Source organism: Neltuma alba, unplaced genomic scaffold (assembly GCF_004799145.2).
Source record: "Neltuma alba isolate B1F8T4 unplaced genomic scaffold, ASM479914v2 tig00011988_pilon, whole genome shotgun sequence".
In the NCBI taxonomy this organism is placed as follows: domain Eukaryota; kingdom Viridiplantae; phylum Streptophyta; class Magnoliopsida; order Fabales; family Fabaceae; genus Neltuma; species Neltuma alba.
In genome coordinates, this window is record NW_021636561.1 from 12,774 (window position 1) to 32,650 (window position 19,877).

Consider the following 19,877-nt stretch of genomic DNA (forward strand, 5'->3'; position numbering starts at 1 on the left):
GATTGGCCTCCAACGACAAAACCAATCCTCAAATCGTTTTCTTCTTCTGGAACAACTTTGTTATTTTCTTCAATCTTACTAGGTGGTTTTGCTTTGAAATGACGATCTAATTCAGAATTTACGTCTCGCTAAGGGACCTGATTAACCGAGGAGCAATATGGCATAATGAGTTTTGCTTCTTTTTTTTTTTTTTGTGATATTAGTAGAGCTTCTTACTTAATTTTAATAATTAAAAAAAGGGCATCAATAACTTTCCATCTTTACATTCACTTTTTCTTCTTTTCTTTAAAATTAATTTCATTATACTCCATAAGTTCTTAAAGATTTTAGGATTAAGATACAAATATGCTCTGTAAGTTTTCACTCAAGAATGCTACACATCTAAAAGTTTTATTGCTAAAAAACTCATATTGACCATTAAAATAACAATGTCAACTGTTAACATTTTTAATTATAGAAGACAACATTACAATAATTTTAAATTTTTGAGGCAAATTTGTATTCAGAAAATGAGCATGTAAAAACTTTCAGAATAAACTTACACCTTGACAGTAAATTTTACAAAGCAAACCTTAACCAGCCAAAACGGAGCGCACAGACTGAGGTAAAAAGAGTTAAATTCTTGATTCTCTGATTCTGTAGCCATTCACATTTGTTTTTTTTTTTTTCCCCACAGCTAGAGATTGTTCAAATAAAGGCTTCAAGTCCAATGGTGATCAATAAAGAAATCATTAAATAAAAAAAAACTAACAAATATATTGGATGAATGAATTACTACAAACGCCTTTGACCCCAACAAAAGAAGAAAGAAAGAACTGTTACTAACTTCATCGAGAACCTTCACGATCTACAGCTTCATCATTCTGAATATGGTCGTGGAAAAGATAGCAAAACATCAAGTCTCTGAGCACTATATACATGCTGTGCCAACTAAACAATCCATTCTCTGAAATTGATCAAAATATACCCTTAGTGAGTGGTGAGATAACTCAGCAGTTCATGTGATGTAAGTTGGAACTGCTTTGAACAAATTAATTATTCAAAGATCTCAACATAACAACATTCCAAACAGAGGCCAAATTGCCATGCATAGGAATGCTTCTTGAAGGATTGAGGTGTTTACTAAAGGGCCTATTTTCTCACATCGGACTAATATATTTAACGATCCAAAATTTTGATTCCAAAATACTATCCCTTAATGCATCTCTGTCCTTTAATTTTAAACTACTATATGACATCCAATATGCAGGGTTAGAGTAATTACCAGAGCAAAAAATGTGTCATTCACCCTTTGGTGGAACATACTGTTAATTATTTTTTCACAAATGGTTTCTGGCAAACAAGTAGCCGCTGGTCACTGCCATTTTGTAGGTCAATCACCCTTGCTTCCCAACGTACTTGTGTTGTGAATCTCCGGGCCATCTCTATAGCTCCCATTTTATCAGAGAGAATCACCCATCCCTACCAATCGATAGTACCAACATGACAACATATTAGGCTTAACTAAGACATTCTGATATGCTAGCTACTGACCACTGCTACCATTCAAACAAAAGAATATCCAACGAACTATCTTTGACATTGCATTGTGGCATTACAAGAACAAGTGAGCACAACTCATCAAAATCAAGGGGGGTTGAGAAGAAATTTTCTGTGGATGATGGATTCTGGAGGATTTGAGAAGAGAAGGAAATGTAAGAGAGAGAGGAAGTGGCCAATTAGTTTTCTGCTTTTTAAATTGAAGATATTCTTTGGCATAACACAAGAGTCCAAATATTAAGGAAACAATTTTCCAGAAAAGCAATCATGACCATGAGAGCAGGGACATAGTTACCTCTGGACGAAGTATTCTATCCATCTCCAAGAATAAGTCAACCATGCTGCACCTCTCTGAAGCGAGATGCGAAAGAAGTCCATTAGCATGAAGCAAATCGTATGTTCGGGGATACGTGGGAAAGGGTTCACACCTGAAAATCAACAGCAAGGTCAAGCATTTAGTTATCCAGAAGCCTGGAAGTATTGACTCCATTTTTTTAAGGAGATTCACGGGTCTGAACGCCAAAGAGAAGAGAATTCAGAGATGAAGTGGATTTTTCACAAAAAAAGATTTTGCAATGAACCAAGACAAGTAAGTAGTTTCAGGAAAATATATATCAAGTGCATACATGCATGCCACATTCTATCTTCAGATTTGTCTCTAAAGGAAACCAAATTAAGAAAGCTAAGTAAGACATCATGAACTGCGTGTGTGTGTGTGTGTGTGTTAAAATAACTAATAAAAAGAAATTGTTTCCTTTTAGCTAGAAAGACGACCACTGTTGTTGGACATAAGGGAATGCTTAGGTACGTAATATGAATTTGAGAGTTGTAAATGTATAATTAAAATATTTTACCAATCATCGTTTGTATGCAAACATTTTATCTAGAACCTAGATCACATTCAACTACTCACCTAGACCAATAACGAAGAACAAGAAATCACTTACCAATCATGAATAACGCCAGCAAAACCTCTATCAAGTATAAGAGGAAGTACATTTGAAGCACTAGCGGGAACCACATTCATAACCCATGCTGATTTTTTTTCCTCCAGAAGGGCTGTGTTTAAACCGCCATATTTAGCATTCATGTCCATCACATTGCGTATCATGTTAAATGGAGGCAACGGGTCTTCATCTCCAGGTCTCTTTGGATGGTCTGAAAAAATTAATGGGGTAAGCAAAGACCAGTAATTCTTAAGAGCGGATCTCCAGTACTGTAAATCTTCGTAGAAGTCTTCAGCCTGAACTCCTGTATAGTAATAAAGAGAGAAATATGAGAAAGAAAACCAAAATGAATGGAACAGGCTATTGGCAGTAGTGAGGAGATAAGGACAACGCTGTTAAGTATTATTTACCATGAATTTTGAGCTCAACCAGACTTAGTTCAGATCCAGTGGATCTGTTCTGTATGGGAATCCAGCGCTTGCTAGATGTCCCACTTATACATGGCACAAGAGGTTGATAATATGATTGACTATCATCATGCTCTTTACATAGAGGTATACCATGCTGCTTGCTACAATGAAAAATAACAGATGTCATTCTCAGTCCATGATAAAATTCACTGAGTGTTCAATGAAGCAGGAAACCAATTGCAGCAGGACAAGTAACAGCTGTTGATATAAATCATCTTAAATATACAGTTGAATCATTAATGAAGCAAGGCGTTTTACAAAAATCCTTACCGAGATGAGTAACAATCAATATCTGCAGTCTTCTGCCAAATGAAAGTCTCATCTTGCTGAGCTAGAAGGGTCCAACAGAGTTTTTGGGTCAGCTCTTCCATTGGGGTCAAGATGGTATTCTTCTTCACCCGTGATGAACCTCCCTGTGGCCTGCTTGAGGGCAAGGTTAAGACAAAATATCCCCCAGGTTTAAGAACACGATCAACTTCGAACAAGAACATTCCATCTGCAGATGACGTCATTTTTAGATTAGCAAAAATGAGAGTATAGTTAAATTACCATATTCACATGATATAAAAGAAGTCACGGCAGGACAAAAAATTTCTAAAAATGGCAAAAAGGAAGGAAGAACATAAGAAATAAAAGACAACACTTCTTGATACAAACATTTCAAGATTCTATAACAAACTGCTAGTCAATTTGATTGATATTGCCAAAATCAAGATATAAATTTGGCAATAGAACATAAATAAACATAAAATACAGAGGCTGCATGACAAAAGCAGTCAAAAGCTAATATGGTTGCCACACATGGATAGTTAATTAGGGATATGTTCACGTCATGGAACATAAATAATCAGAATCATGCATGATGACTAATGGAGAAGTCATCAACTATCAAGAAACCGGCCAAAAAACAATTAATATTTGGAATCACAGAATCCACTATCTGTTTGCACTTTTTTACCCATTTCCCCTTTTTCATAAAGAAGTCAAATTGAATGCCCTCTTTAACAAGTACTTTTACCCTGTATAGCTTGCTTAGATATTCAAATTCCTTAATCGTCAGATATCAGAACCACATTTTCACTGCATTAACGGTGGAATCAGTTGGCAATTGTCAATAATGGTTACTAGCACTTTCTCTATCTCACAGTAAAGCCAGATGAAATCTTAAGACCTTATCTCTTCTTTGCTTATTACTCTCTTGATTCCAAATAAGGTTACTCATATAGACAAGTTCCTCAATATGGTTGCATGTTGGGAGGTTAGGCCTAACATTTACAATCAGGAACACAAAGTTATTGCTCCATTTTTAATTATTCGTCTACAACATACATTTTAAATGTTCATCCTTTATAAGCTTTCTGCACAACCCAACCATATTATTTTGGAAGCTAGGGACACTAAAAATAATATGACCTCCAATAGACAACTTTATCACATATAGTCTTGACCTTGGAGTGCACAGCATCAGGGAAAAAAAAATGGTGCATGTATTATCTCTTATGCTACGTTTGGCAACCATAACGTCAATCTAAAAAAGATGATAGATAATAAACCTTGAATCCCCAAGAGTCCGTATAAAAAAGACAATGAGCAGTCAAACTCACTAATTGATGCACAGAAAATCAGAGCAATCTAAAAAAAGGAGATGATTTAAGGCCAGTGAATTCAATAATTACCCTTTTCCTCCCAAACGATGCCACACTGAGCACAGTGAACCATGTCATATGACAAAGACGGATATGGAAGCTGTCTTGAAATAAAATTGCCAATCATGGCAGGAAGGCCTCTCTCGAGGGCCAATTGAACCTGGCTGCCAGTTGCTTCATATGCCGCAATACAAACCGCCATTAATTTTAGTGATGCCAGATGAGCTCCAAAACTACCAAATCCACAATTGATGTCTAGTATAATACGTATCTGTCTTAACATCATCATTATAAATAAGTCACGTTATGTGGTGATGCAAACAAAATGAATATGGATCTTGATGAGACGTCAAAGAGAATTAGAGAAAGATCATTTGAGGAAAACTTACGCCAGCCTGGGCAAATTCAGCGTCACTTCCTAACCCTATCATCTCCGCAAGCTGACGAGAGTAATCTTTCACACCATCAAAGATCAATCCATCCTCTGAGTGAAATGCAATTTGATTCTCTTCTAGTAGCATCAACCTGCATAATCAATTGAAGAAATTTTAGAAATTCAAAGTTTTCATTTTAAATTGAAAGAAGAAAAACCTTGTAGAAGGTAAAAGCTGTCGTTTGTCATGGAACAAACCATTGTAATAGCTGAAACCAAAGAGGGCAATATCTCACTCTTGGAATTAAAATTAACAAAACAGTACCTTTTGGTCATACTTCCAGACGAAAGAAATTGGTCTTTGGTTAGCTTCACATTTCCACTCCATATTACGTCCCTGCCAGTTGGCCATCTCAGGGGAATCTTATAGTCTTTAGGAGGGCGAATCAGACACCTCTCAGCTTCTCTTGACACCTCACAGTGCCGATCAAACTCCTCACCTTCCTTAAACCCCGCTAACAAATTAGCTGAAACATTGTAGCAGGGCACAAAATTTTCTCTTTCTTTGCCACAGAGGTCAAGTTCTTTTTGCCCAGTGATACCCAATGATACAGATCTTAACTCCAAATAATCAACTGCTGCCTGCTCTTTTATCCTTCTGTAGTTTGAATAAATGAGTGATGCCCGAGTGGGCGGTGTTGAATCAATGTTATTTGAAGAAGATGAACCTAAGACTGCAATTAGTGCAAGCAGACTGATCAGGCACAACATCAACCAGCTCAACGGTGGTCTAGGGCCAACAGTGATGGACAATTTATTAAACCAGGAGCTTCTCATGTCCAAATCGTGAAACTGCTATTGCAAATAAATTCAAGACCACTAAGCTGTAAATTGGGTCAACCTAGATTTCCAATAGCAGCAAAAACGGTCGTCTATCATAACATAAAGGCTTCTGTATTTGTTGTCATTTATCAGCAATATTCCCGCAAGCATTGAACTAACAGCTTACACTTCTTCGCCAGTAACGTGCTTGTCTTTTGCCACGTGGCCGCACCTTCTCACTCGTATAATGAAAAGAACATGAAGCGCAAATTCATCAAACACCCATCATGAAAGCAAAGAAACACGTATCTCCAGAAGGATGCCGAATTTTCGATCTTAGATTCTGAATCAACAATTTAGAAGCGCTACAAGCCCATAAACTAACGGCAAATCCCAAAATTTTCCAAGATGTATACAAACGTCTGATGAGAAATGACTGAGTAAGTGCCAATTCTGGCAGGACCGATCGCCGACGAGTAGTTAGTCAGATCCCCTGCAACACAAATTCAAAGAGATCCACTTCATTAATCCACCATAATTGACAGTCCCCATATGATTGCCGAAAATATTTAGTTGAAATGATGATTCCTCTCAAAACTGCAACCATTGATAATTTCTAGGTTCCCTACGATTCCCCACAACCAAACAGGGAACTTTCCATTAAAAAATCAAATCTCAGAAAGCAAAAGAACCAACCAAGATCCAATGAAAACCACACCTCACCGATTGCACGAAAACAAATGTGATTTTCAACCGAACAAAAAAAAAAAAGAAAGAAAGAAAGAAAAACAAGGGCGAATTGACTTAAATTTAGTGAGAAAAACTGAATCAAATATAGTTGAATTAGGGTTTTTGTTCCTACCAGTAGAGGTCGTTAAACAGTGAGATTCAGAAACCAATTTGGGAAGAGCGCTAATTCCGGTTGCGTCCAAATTTATTTTGGATCCTACCAGCTGGGTTTCATTTGCCATTTATATACGGATGATTAATCAGATCCAAAAAAAATTAAATAGAAAAATACAAAAACAAAGAAATAAAGAAAAGCTCAGCTCAGCGCTAAAACAAAAAAAGCAAAAAGAAAGGGGGAAAAAACAAAAGAAAACAACAAAATCTATGAATTGCCGCAACCGAACCAAAGAATAATTCCGATAAATGATCTCCTTTTTCACTTTAACTAACTTTCGGAATTAAAATTGCAACCAAAGTTGAGAATGCTAGAAAAACAGTGCAAGTCTCGATTTTGCCGCAACGGGATCTTGCTGTCAGTGGCATTAACGGCTGTGATTTACCTGTCTTGCGGCTAATAAATGAACAGTTAGCATTTTGGTCCGAAACAAAACCCGCTCTTATCATGCATACGAAATTAGTTAATTCATTAATCATTAATTAATTAATCAATCGCCTGATTAATTAAGCTGTTGCCAAAAGTAATGTTCCTCTACTACGAAACAACATAGGAGTAAAATAAATAAATCTAAGGCTGTCAAACTCAAGAGTTTAAACAAACTCGTAATAATGATATAAACTCGAATCATAAACTCAAATCGTAAACTCGTAAAAATTTATTTTTATTAATAAACTGGTATTAAAAGTATATAATCAAATAATTAATATATAAAAATGAGAACAATTTCATTTAATATATTTTTAATTTAAATAATTAAAATTATATTTATCAATGTTCATAATTTATCACATTCAACAAAAAAATTTTTGTAAAATTCATATATAAAATCACTAAATATAATCAAATCAAAAAATTTAACACGAGTTTAAGAACGAGTTAACACGATTTTGTAAGCTAAAAACGATAAAATCAGTAAATAAACTCGTAAGTTTAACCGAGTTTACAATTATCACAAGTTTAAGAGTGAATTGACATGATTTTATTAGTTAAAAACGTAAAAACGTTAAACTCAGAAAGTTAACTCACGAGTTTGACAACAGTGTAAATCAATGGTTTTCTTAATTTAATTTAAGATAATGGCATGACGATGTTATAGTTTTTTGTATTGATTAAATTTTAAAAAATTATTATAAAAAGGTTTGCGTGCGGCAGGCCTTATAATATTTTTATAAATAATAATAATATATTATAATTATAAGAACTAGTTAACTAATTTAAAAATATTAATAAAATACGTTAAGTTAATTATTTGTAATAAATAGGTGATGTCTTTTTTAAAATATCATTGTTAATCAATGTATTAGTTAGAACTATTGTTATTAGAATTACTATTTTAAAATATATATAAATATAATAAAGAAAATATATTGATATCTTATATTTAAAAATAAAATAAAATAAAAATTAAATAAAATTTTATAATAAAAATCGAAGGTAGTACTCTAAATTACGAGGGGGACACGGAGGTGGTACTATAAATCACAAGGCAGACACCTCATAAATTACGAGGCAGACACCTCATTTCCAGAATAAATGTATTGGCACCAGAAGCGCTCAACTAACCAATCAAAAGCCTTCTATTACGGCACGTGTTCACCTCAAAAAGGAGTACTGTACTTCTCCTGATATTCTCTGATTTTACGCCCACCCATTGGATTCATTTTGTTTAGCTATGGTCACGCACTCTCAAACTGTTGTATTGACCTGTTTGATTTTCACTGCTTGCATGAGAGGGGGATGTGGTAATTCTAACGAGTATTTTATTTTTCATAGAAAATTTGACGACACAAAGAATGGCAATTTAGCAAACTCCAACGTTGCAAGTCACTAGTTAGTGATGTTATTTATTTAAATTCTGTGACATTTTAATTGTGCATGAAAATAATTTTTGTGTAAATTCAAAGTATCTCTAAAGCCCTTTTAGACTTGATATTAATGTATGTTGGACCCGGAGCATTAAAGTTAAAACCTTATCAATAAGTATGTTTTTTGGTATTTGAGTTTGTATTTTTCTCCTCATGAAAGTAAAACCACTCACCATATCAGCCAATCAAATAGTCAATTTTATAATTGAATGATCAATACTGTTCAGATCTAAATAAGGATTGTTTATATTCATATTAACTATCACTGAGATTTATCATAAAATTAGCTTATTAGGATATGTTTAATTAAAAGCACTTTCAAATCCAATAAGATGAAAGATAAGTTTTAATTAATTAATTAATTAATTAAAGAGGTTGCTTATTTCTCACTTCATAAAAGGGGCAAACATTTGCTATTAAAGAGTACAAAGTGAAAAGAGAGAAAATTTATGAATTGGCAAATACCAAAAGCTAATAAGTGGTTAAGTAGGGCTGGTGTGGTGGTGTTGGTGGCAAGCTCATCAACACTTGTGCTTCTAAATTTTGAAAACAAGTTAGGTCATTTCATTTCATAATTATCTTTTGGTGCAACTAACATGTACTCTTATTCTCCACTTTTTTTCCTTTTGATTGCAATTTTAATAAAATAATTTATCTTACATTCTAAGTAAGAATTAGACATAATTCCTATATATATAATTTCTCTTGTTGTTATTAAAAACAACTAATAAAAATGTTACATAAGTTAATGGAACTAGTTAGAATTAGTTCTTTCCTGTAAAATATCAAAAACTAACGTCAATAAAAATAATTAGGAGAGTTTGGTTAGTTAGGAAGTTTTATAATTAGCTAGAAATTCTAGGCGAATAAAATGATCCTTTAGATAAAATATGTTATATTATGAAGATGATGAAGGTCTTTATAACAAGGGTCGGATGGAGTATATCACAAATCAATTATGGGTTTGTTTGGAATAGCTTATAAGTAACTTATAAGCAACTTTTTAATAAGGATTTATAAAATATAAGATAAGTATGTGAAAAGAGTTTTATCTCAATTTTTATAAATATGTTTATTAGTCATGGATATTGTCTTTTTTGATACACATCATGGATATTGTCCATAACATATTAACATGCAAGTAAACGCATCTTTTTGGGATCATCACAAGCGATTAGCATGGGGAGTTATGGTTGATATGTACCATCCAATTTGAAACCGGAGAATATAGATTTAATGTTGTTTTATTTTTATATTTTTTTATTTTTTAACTGTCACTTTTAATAATACTCCTCCGGTCTTTAATATAAGACCCATTTAACTAATTTGATTAGATTAGGAAAGTTAGGTAAGTTAGTTAATTATAATAAAAGTGACGCATTTTTTCTAAAACACCATAATCATCTTTCTTAATACCCATTCTCCCTTTTCTACTTGATTATGATTGAGGGAGTATCTATAAGGGTAATTTAGAGAAAATTGATAAATACTCATCCGGTCCTTAATATAAGACTCATTTAACTAATTTGATTAGATTAAGGAAGTTTGGTAAGTTAGTTAATTATAAGAAAAGTGACACATTTTTCCTAAAACACCATAATCATCTTTTTAATACCCCTTCTCCTTCTTCTATTTGATCATGGTTGAGGGAGTATCTATAGGGGTAATCTAGAGAAAATTGATAAATATGAGAAATGGGTTTTATATTTAGGACCAAAACCAACTCAAGAATTGAGTCATATATTAAGGACCAGAGGAGTATGATAAATGACCATTATACTTAGGACCAAAACTAATTCAACAATAAGGTCATATACTAAGGACCAAAGGAGTATAAGTTTTTTATAATTGTAAACATCAACCGTGATATTGGGAATGCTTTTCAATTGTAAAAATGAAAAAGGCAAATATGAGTTTTCCAACCATCCCACCACCAACTTCATTGGAAAATAAGGAAGGCAAGACATGGAAGGAGGAAATGTAGATCCTCTCACAATTTCTCTGTGTCTTTTTCCTCCTCATCTCATTCCCACTCTTAAATAATAATTGATTAAAATTTAATTTTCTATAAAATTATTATAATATCATATAATAAATAAATAAATTTAAACTCTTAAATTTGACTTGCACAATTTATAACTTAAATTATTATTTAAATTTTTTATAAAATTATTTTCCATATTTTTTGTTGTAGCTGTAGATGTCAATTTTTCATAATTTAAATTTATTTATTTTCATGTAATATTATAATAATTTTATGAAGTGTTAAATCCATTGATCTAAGAGTAAGGGTAGAATAAAAAGAAGAAGAAAAAATAACAAGAAGACGGGATTATAAGAGAATCCGGAGGCGGATGAGGGGAAATACCGAAACATGATTGTGTGGGATTTTCTTTTTGAGAATTTTTAAAAAAAAAATATTCATATGTCTAAAAAAAAAATTATAAAAAGATCTAAATGATTTCATGTTTACAGTTGCATATTCACTATAAGTTAAATTTGAGAATTTATGTCCAATTATTAAAAAAAATTTAAAATTTTAAAATTTCAAATCCTTCTCGTTTACTATGTTTTAATAGTAATTAGTTGCACTAAAAAAATTAGTAAGAATACATATTTGTAGTAATTTTTTATTCTGAATTTTTAAATTTTAAAAGTATTTTTATGGGAATTTTTTCTTAATAATTTAGGGTTTTATTTATGAGTAGTTCTACTAATTTTGTTGTTGTTATATGCACGCACATGTATGTATATATGAGGTGGCGGTGGGAGTGGCAGAGATCAGCTTTTTCAGCCATTTCCAGCGCGGCGCTGCCTTGATATGAGTTGTGCCCAATCATTTTTATCTCATCCGTTCCCATAACCCTTTTCTTTTTTTCTCCCCCGGTTTTTTTTAATACTTAAATATTCCCTTTTTATTACTATCTCCATCCGTTCATTTTCGCAGTCTGTTTTAATTTAAGGAAGATTAAGTAATTACTATTCACAATTCACACTATGAGTTAATCGCTTAATTTGCCTCTTTGACCAATGAATAGCTTGCTTAGAATAATTTTTAATTGGAAAACATGTCAGTTTATGATCAATTTTGGTCAATTAAAATTTTTTAAAAAAATGTTATTTAAAAAAGATGACATAAATGTTTGAATTAACATTTATAAAAATGACTATCATCTCAACTTCATTTTGTAGATCAAAATTAAGGTAAGAGTTAATTGATATGATATGATTTATGTTGGATAAACCTTCATAAAAAAACCAGTTTGAATATTCCTTTGGCTTTTGTAATCCCAAAAGCTTCAAAATGATCTAGCTTGACTTTAGGAAATTCATTTAACTACAATATCAATCCAAACAGTTTTTTGAACTCAAAGTGATTTTAAGCTTTTATATTATTCGCTTTAGACAACTTAGGGAGAATCACAATTAGATTTAAAAAAATAATTATTAATAAATTTTAATAACAAGTGAGTTGTTGTCTACACTATTATTATGAGGGCTTTTTAGTCACTATATTTCTTACTTAGAATTTCATAACAATCCTTCTCAAGAACAGCAAACACAATTATAAAAAAGGTTTACCCTTCACTCTTAATAATTTGAGATAGATTATCAGCACAATTAGAAGAAAAAGGGAGAAGGCTTATGATATAATTTTTAGGGTTTGAAACTTGACCCCATTTAATTTTTACCCTGTAAAATATAAAATTAATATTTCTGCCCATGAAATTTGAAATCACATTTAACTTATGAGGACTAAATTTTACAAACAGAGTAAATTTTAAGGATAAAAAAGACGGTAGGTTTCAAATTTCATAAACTAAAACTAAAATAAGATCAAGTTTCAAAAACTAAATACTCCTCCAATTCTTAATATAAGACCCATTTAACTAATTTGATTAGATTAATGAAGTCAGGTAAGTTAGTTAATTATAAGAAAAATGACACATTTTTCCTAAAACACCATAATAATCTTTCTTAATACCCCTTCTCCCTCTTCTACTTGATTATGATTGAGGGAGTATCCATGGGGGTAATTTAGAAAAAATTGATAAATATGAAAAATGGATTTTATATTTAGGACCAAAACTAATTCAAGAATTGAGTCCTATATTAAAGACCGGAGGAGTATTATCACAAGATCTCAAGATAGAAATATAATTATTAAAAACTGCCAAAACAACTGAGTAACATGCAGAAAAATGATAATAAGTTTATACTACTTATTTTTTATTAAAGTTTTATCTGCTTTTGATTGTTGCATTTTTCCACCATGACCTCGTGATATAATTCTTCCAAGATATAACATCGAAGTAAAGAAAAGAGAGGCCGGGTTTCAATGGGCAACGTCTTTTTGACTGGGAATGATTTGAGAGGGCAGAGCCAATTTCAAAGGTGAGCCCACATGGACACAGCACTTTGTTGAAATTGATGTCATTTCGCTTTTTCGGTTGCCTGATTGTCCCCACCTGGCTACCACTGTATACGTGTGTGTGTGTTTATATGTATGTGCTAGTTCTGTTACTTACTGTGTTACTTATTAGTCATATATATAAGTATACATATATTCCAACTTCTTTTTTCATTAAACTTCGTTAACATATACTACAATCACTTTAGAAATTATTTGGAAACAAAATAAATAAATACTCTAAAAAATAAGGTAAATATACTACTAGTTTTCATATCAAAGACGAGGTAGCTTATGAATATATATATTTTGGTGAAAAAAATTTAGGTGAGTTAGATTCTGAAAACTTATTAAAATCAGGACATACTTTTAAATTTAGAGAGTACGTACAAAATTACTTACAAAATATCCATTAATAAATATCTCGTATCAATAGTAAGGTTCAAAATTACATGTTAGTAGCACGTATGTGTATATATATTCATTTGTTCTTGTAACAACTTTGTGCTTCTTTGTATCAAATCATATTGCAAAGGAGAGAAAAAGAAGAAGGGGTTGGCAGCGATTTTTATTTCCAAAGGAGGGGGAAAAATTAAGAATAATCATATACAGGCTGTGTACAGCCTAGTGTATCATGATATATTTATCAATTATCATCCGTAAATTGACCTTCACTTCCTAGAGTCCTGCCAAAACAGATCCATCAAACTATGTTCAATTTGTAAACACCATTTTGAAATTGACATTAAATTTATAAATGTCTTCAATTATTGCAAAGGAGCTAGAGTTTCTACTTGCCTGCCTGTCAATTTGCAGGAGCAATTTATATAAACAAAATAGCAGTTCTTTGTTTCCCATATAAAAATTAAAAATTTAAAAGTCTAAGACACAAGTTTTTTTCTTAAAACAATGACAATATCAAAACAAAATTGATTTTTAATAAATAATGTTTTTTTAATTTAACACTCTAGAAACTTGGCTGTACGCACTTTATGCTCAAAATAAGGTAGTTGGTATGGACGCATGTGTCTGCATATTATATAATATAAAATATAAAATTAAGCTTATATATAACTTTAAAATAAAAAATAAAAAATAATAATTTCTGCATTAAACCATGTCATTGCATGCTCCTCAATTATTACCAAATTTTTGAGTGATTAAATTCTTTTTTTAAGATCTTACAATAATTCTCCCTATTTTTTATTCTGGAAGCTTCTTCACATTTTATTTTGATATTTAAAAAAAAATTAAAGAGATGGGTCATAGGTGCGCGCAAACAAATTACTCCTACGAGTAAAATCTGATTTACACCGTATTACTTATGAAAAATTACATAAAAGCCATTGGTTTTTACTTCGATAGATATTCTGGATCCGGAGATCTCGATTATGTAGGCATTGTGAAAAGGACGTGACCGTGACCGTTAATTAATTATTGTATTCAAAAATCCCCATAATGTCACATCACAATAACGGGAATTTCTTTCCTCATCAGAAACCTAACACAACAACAACAATAATATATACGTAGTACTAAAAATAAATAAAAAGACAAAGCTACATTGTTTTTTTGGCCAAAAGACAAACATGGATTGTGGCAACGGGCTTGCAAAGTTCTAATGCCCCATTCTCTGCCCTTGGAAGTGTTCTAATCTTTCGAGTATTTTTTTTTTACTATTAAATTCTAAATAAAATTATTGATATTTAGTATTTTATGGATAAAAAATGTGTATTTTTAAATTTTTTTATGATTTTTTAAAAAAGCACAATTTTAAGGTTTTTTTCTAAAAAATCATAAAGAAAATTAAAACTGTACATTTTTACTCATAAGATATCAAAATATTACCCATTTTATATAGAATCTAATGATTAAAAAAGGAAAAAAAAAAACAATTGGGTGGTTGAGGCATTTCAAGGGGCATTGGAGGCCCCTTGGCCGTATGGATTAATATGTTAACAAATACCAACTCTAGTTATTAATGTAAGAGCTAGTTATAAATTTAATTTGGTCATAAATATAAAATTTCAATTTACTTTGTCTTCTTCTTTTTTCCCCCCAAAATATCCCTATTGATCGTAAGATATTCTTATCATGGGATAATTTCAATTCACATGATTAAAAAGGATGATTTAGGAAAAATGACACATATTTCTGACAAATAATTAATTTAACTAATTTTATTAATATCCATAAATCAGTTATTTAGTTTTTGTATTAAGTACTGGGATGGTAATAAACCAATAATTAATTATACTAACTAGAGTATCCTCTCTGATGCAAACAAGGAAACATGATAATCAATTTGGAGCATCACAATTGTTGGTTTGTGCTTTCACAGAATATTAGGGAGGCCAAAAAATGTCTATAAATAGAGAAAAAGTTTAGAGAGAGAGAGAGAGAGAGGGAGAAAACAAAAATGGGGTTGAGAGGAGTGATTGGTCTGATAAAATTACAAGTCATATTGTTTTTTGGGATTCAGATATGTGTGTCATCACATATTACCAGAACAAGCTTTCCCAAAGGTTTTGTTTTCGGCACTGCCTCTTCTGCCTTTCAGCTGAGGGAAAAAAAAACGCTTTTTTGAGTTATATATTTTATGAAAAAAGTTACAAATATTAAGGTGTCTAATTAAGTGAAGTGAAACCAATGAATTAATAAATCACTTCTCTATTCTCAATTTAGTTAAGCGTTTTAATGGATTGATTGGGCTATATTTCATATTTTCTATCTCAATATCGTTTTGAATTAAAAAGAAAGAATTACAATGAGATTTGAAAAAAAAATTAATTATCAGTAAGTCCTGCTAACAAATGAGTATTTTCTACCTAAAACTTATTATTATAGGTTGTTGTCAATAGAGCTTTTTAGTAATTATGCTTTTTTTTTTTTGGAACTTCAAAGTAACAAATCCATGCAATTTGTGTTTTAATAATTTCATTTTTTTGGTAAAGACTTTAATACTTGTTAGATTATGTGTGTGGATGAATGGTTCATTCAGTTGTGGATTAATACTTTTTAAATTAAATATTTTTATTGTTTGGATTATATACGAGTTTTTTAAAATTTGTAATTAAATCTTATTATTTAATCATAATAGGCTGATGGCTGATTTTAGTTCAATGATGATTGAACTACTATTACTTCCGATCCTAATTATAAAATCTCATTTGTAGTCTAGAAATTAAGTCTTATAATTAGAGTCAGGTGTAGTAATTAACTCTTGAATAATTATTCTGATGGATATAGTAACACATCACATTCATTTGAGTGGAATAATATTTCAGCCTTACCCAATAATTGCCAAGTATCAATCAAACAAGGAAAAAAAAAAAAGAAATGCAAATATTAGCATTGAATTGAATACATTGAATGATTGTAGCATGAAGGAGCAGTGAAAGAAGACAGAAGGGGACCATCTCTGTGGGATACTTTCTCACGTGTGCCTGGTAACACTTACTATTTAATAATGTGTTTTTCTGATGAACCCAATTATATATCTCTTTGTCGCACTGTCTGAATTCTTTTTTCAATTATATTATATTATCCAGTTTGCGTCATCATTTGCCCTTAAAATTTTTTTATTTTATGCATCTTTTAAAAAATTCAAAGTACTAATTTCAATTGATATTTTTCATGTTATACCCTTATTTACTCTAACGACTTCAAAACAGCATTTACTGAATTTAGGAATAATTTTGGTGTGCCAAATTGCCAATACTTTCAAAGACCTATATTTTAAATAACAAACAGTTTTAACCTAAAACTCTGAAAATATGAGCTAATTGAGAGATATCAATTGGTCATTTTAGAAATTTCTTCTTCACTTTGGGCGCATTAATTCCATTGTAGGAAAGATAATGGATGGCAGCAATGCTGACGTGGCAGTGGATCAATATCACCGACATGAAGTAAAGTTAACTTGATGCAAAATTAACATTTCCACAAGTCACTTTCTCCACTCTCAGTCTATTAAAATTAATTTCATATCAACAAAAGAAAAAACCTCTTCTAATAAAATGTGATAGTTCAACAATGAATGACGAACCATTTTGCAAGCAGGGAGACATACAACTCATGAAGGACATGGGAATGGATGCCTACAGGTTTTCCATTTCTTGGTCAAGGATTTTGCCCAGTAAGAAATCTTTTTCCTTTCCCCAAATACCAGAAAATTGAGGTTGAAGTGATCATAATTTAGGCTTATATGAAGTCACAGGTTGAATGCAAACCATGATTACCCCAAATTGGACTTAATATCAACCATATTTAGACTTGATAGAAGCAATATAATTGATGAAATGTTCTGATCATGAAGTCTCATGTGGCAGATGGATCTGGGGAAATCAGTCAGGCTGGAATTGATCATTACAATAAACTCATCAATTCTTTACTGGCCCAAGGTAGCTCTTATTAATTATCACTAGGTGATTGATCAGAATTTTGTTCCCTAATGAACAGTCTGCTTCTGATTTTGCAGGACTTGAACCATACGTCACCCTCTACCACTAGGACTTCCCTCAAGCCTTAGAAGACAAATAGAAAGGATGGCTTAGCCCTGAAATCATGTAACAAATAGTTTTCAAAGTATTACGTGTGATTCTGGTGCTAATACAATGAACTAGAATGTGTCTCGTGGTTACTTATGTTCTGCAGAAAGGACTTTGCAAGTTATGCTGAGATATGCTTTCAGAAATTTGGAGACAGGGTGAAACACTGGATCACTTTTAATGAGCCTCATACTTTGGCCCTAATGGGGTATGATTTAGGTTTCAATGCGCCAGGGCGATGCTCCATTGATTTTCACCTGCTTTGCAAGGAGGGGAACTCTGCTACTGAGCCTTATATTGTTGCTCACAATATCCTTCTTTCTCATGCAGTAGTGGCTGATATCTACAAGAAAAAATACAAGGCATGTTTACCTTCATAGATTATTTTCAGAACCAAATGAGGGGGCCTTATGAGTTTGCACTTTTGGGAATGATAATTTAGAGAAAGTAACTGTGTTAGTGCCTTCAGATATGAAACAGTATCATTTTATGCAATATAAAATTGTTAAAATGACAATATACTGAGTAATTTGGCTCTTCCACAGCATAAACAAGGTGGATCAATAGGGATGTCTTTGGATGTGATTTGGCTTGAGCCAGCAACAAATTCTAAAGAGGACATTGCAACAACTCAGAGAGGCCTAGATTTTCAGTTTGGCTGGTAATGAACTGTAGTACTTAGTAATCTTAAAAAGTTACCCCATCATTGTTATGTTATCAGAACAAAAATGATCTGACAAGTTGTTCAATTTCCGCTTTAGGTTTATGCATCCTTTGTTCTTTGGAGATTATCCTAGATCAATGAGAAGTATAGTAGGAAGCAGGCTGCCACAATTTACAAAATATCAGGCCACTCTTCTTAAGGGTTCATTAGATTTTGTGGGCATCAATCATTATACTACCTATTATGCAATGTACAATCCCAATATTACTAATGTACTTCGAGATTACATTTCAGACTCTGATGCTCTCACTCTTCGTAAGTTAACACCAAACCTTCGTTGGAATTTTTACAATTTAGAGCTTCTAATTGAAGGGTTTTGTTTATACATTGCTTTCAGCTTTCAATCTCAGTGGTAACACAGTTATTGGAGACAGGGTAAGTCCTTGAAAAGTGAACCATCTTTTTCCCCTATATATATATATATTGATGCTATAGTTCTGAAGAATTGACAAGCCTTCTGCTTCTGTCAAAGATAGATAAAGCAAGCATAAAGAATAGAAGAGTGTGCTTTACTTAACTCTCAGTTGTTCTTTATTATCAGTCATGGTTTTGATATTCAAATTTTGACTCGTAGGCAAATTCTGTATGGTTGCGCATAGTGCCGCAAGGGATGAGAAGTGTAATGAATTACATCAAAGAAAAGCATGGAAATCCTCTGGTCGTCATCACTGAAAATGGTAATCTTGCAACTGACAAAATTTTCTAAATCGCTAAATTATGTCAAACTCTAGTAACATTCAGTTCAACTGTGTAAAATTTTCAGAGTACAGCTCATAATTCAATTATGCATACCTTGGCGTGGTTTCAGAATTATACTGTAGGATTCTTTTCTTTTTTTTTCCCCCAAATTAAAGAAGTAGGCACTAACAGCCTGAAGTTACAAGTGGGATTGAATCTGCAACCTCCCACATACAGGAGAGCTCTTATGCCACTTAGAGCACAAGGCCATGGGCATTATACCGTAGTATTCTGCAGTACAGCATGTCTAAGTGAAAATGACCCTGAGAATAGGTTACTTTGACATAGCCATTGAAGTAGTAGAAGCAACTCTAGAATCCCTTTCTGCTATAAAATGATGCTTTGTACTGTTATATCATTTTCACGTTTCACGGTTGGTTAAAAAGGCATATCATTCTTCTACTGTTGTCCACATAGCCGATCACTTTCAGATTCAATCCACATGGAATAAAATTTCACTCTAAACATCCCTCTTTCACTGTCATGGTTTTTTATAGGGATGGATGATCCAAATGATCAACATATACCTATAAAGGAAGCTCTGAAGAATGAGAAAAGGATCAAATATCACAATGATTACTTATCTAACTTACTATTTTCCATCAAGTAAGTAATCATCTGTAACTTAACTGCATAATTATCAAGTTGAGCCCTATTATAATCTGTTACAAAGCTAATGAACTTTTCTGATGTGGCTGACGATGCAGTGAAGATGGGTGCAACGTAAAAGGGTATTTTGTTTGGTCACTTTTGGATAACTGGGAGTGGTCAGCTGGATACACTTCTAGATTTGGACTGTACTTTGTTGATTACAATGACAACTTGAAGAGATACCCCAAAAACTCGGTCCTATGGTTCAAGAACTTCCTGAAATCAACTCAGTAA

General features: G+C 32.2%; 1 protein-coding gene and 1 pseudogene across 1 annotated transcript; one reads left to right on the forward strand and one right to left on the reverse strand.

Moving 5' to 3' along the window:
- Positions 1-501: 501 nt before the first annotated feature.
- LOC114720553 (probable methyltransferase PMT5) lies at positions 502-6,819 on the reverse strand. Its single transcript, XM_028906204.1, has 10 exons — positions 6,660-6,819; positions 5,301-6,290; positions 4,992-5,127; positions 4,633-4,873; positions 3,227-3,452; positions 2,897-3,057; positions 2,487-2,790; positions 1,835-1,967; positions 1,265-1,461; positions 502-946 (listed from the first exon to the last, which is right to left on the reverse strand). The coding sequence occupies exons 2-9, from the start codon at positions 5,810-5,812 to the stop codon at positions 1,312-1,314; spliced, it is 1,863 nt and encodes a 620-aa protein (XP_028762037.1). The 5' UTR covers positions 5,813-6,290; positions 6,660-6,819; the 3' UTR covers positions 502-946; positions 1,265-1,311.
- An 8,580-nt stretch (positions 6,820-15,399) lies between these two features.
- Positions 15,400-19,877, forward strand: LOC114720582 (beta-glucosidase 40-like; annotated as a pseudogene).

Excerpts from the sequence above, each read along its gene's own strand:
- LOC114720553 (XM_028906204.1), bottom strand. The coding sequence starts at position 5,812 with ATGAGAAGCTCCTGGTTTAATAAATTGTCCATCACTGTTGGCCCTAGA. Across the intron at positions 5,128-5,300 it reads TCTGGAAGTATGACCAAAAG|GTTGATGCTACTAGAAGAGA; the intron begins GTACTGTTTTGT and ends TTGATTATGCAG. Across the intron at positions 1,462-1,834 it reads ATAGAATACTTCGTCCAGAG|GGATGGGTGATTCTCTCTGA; the intron begins GTAACTATGTCC and ends ATCGATTGGTAG.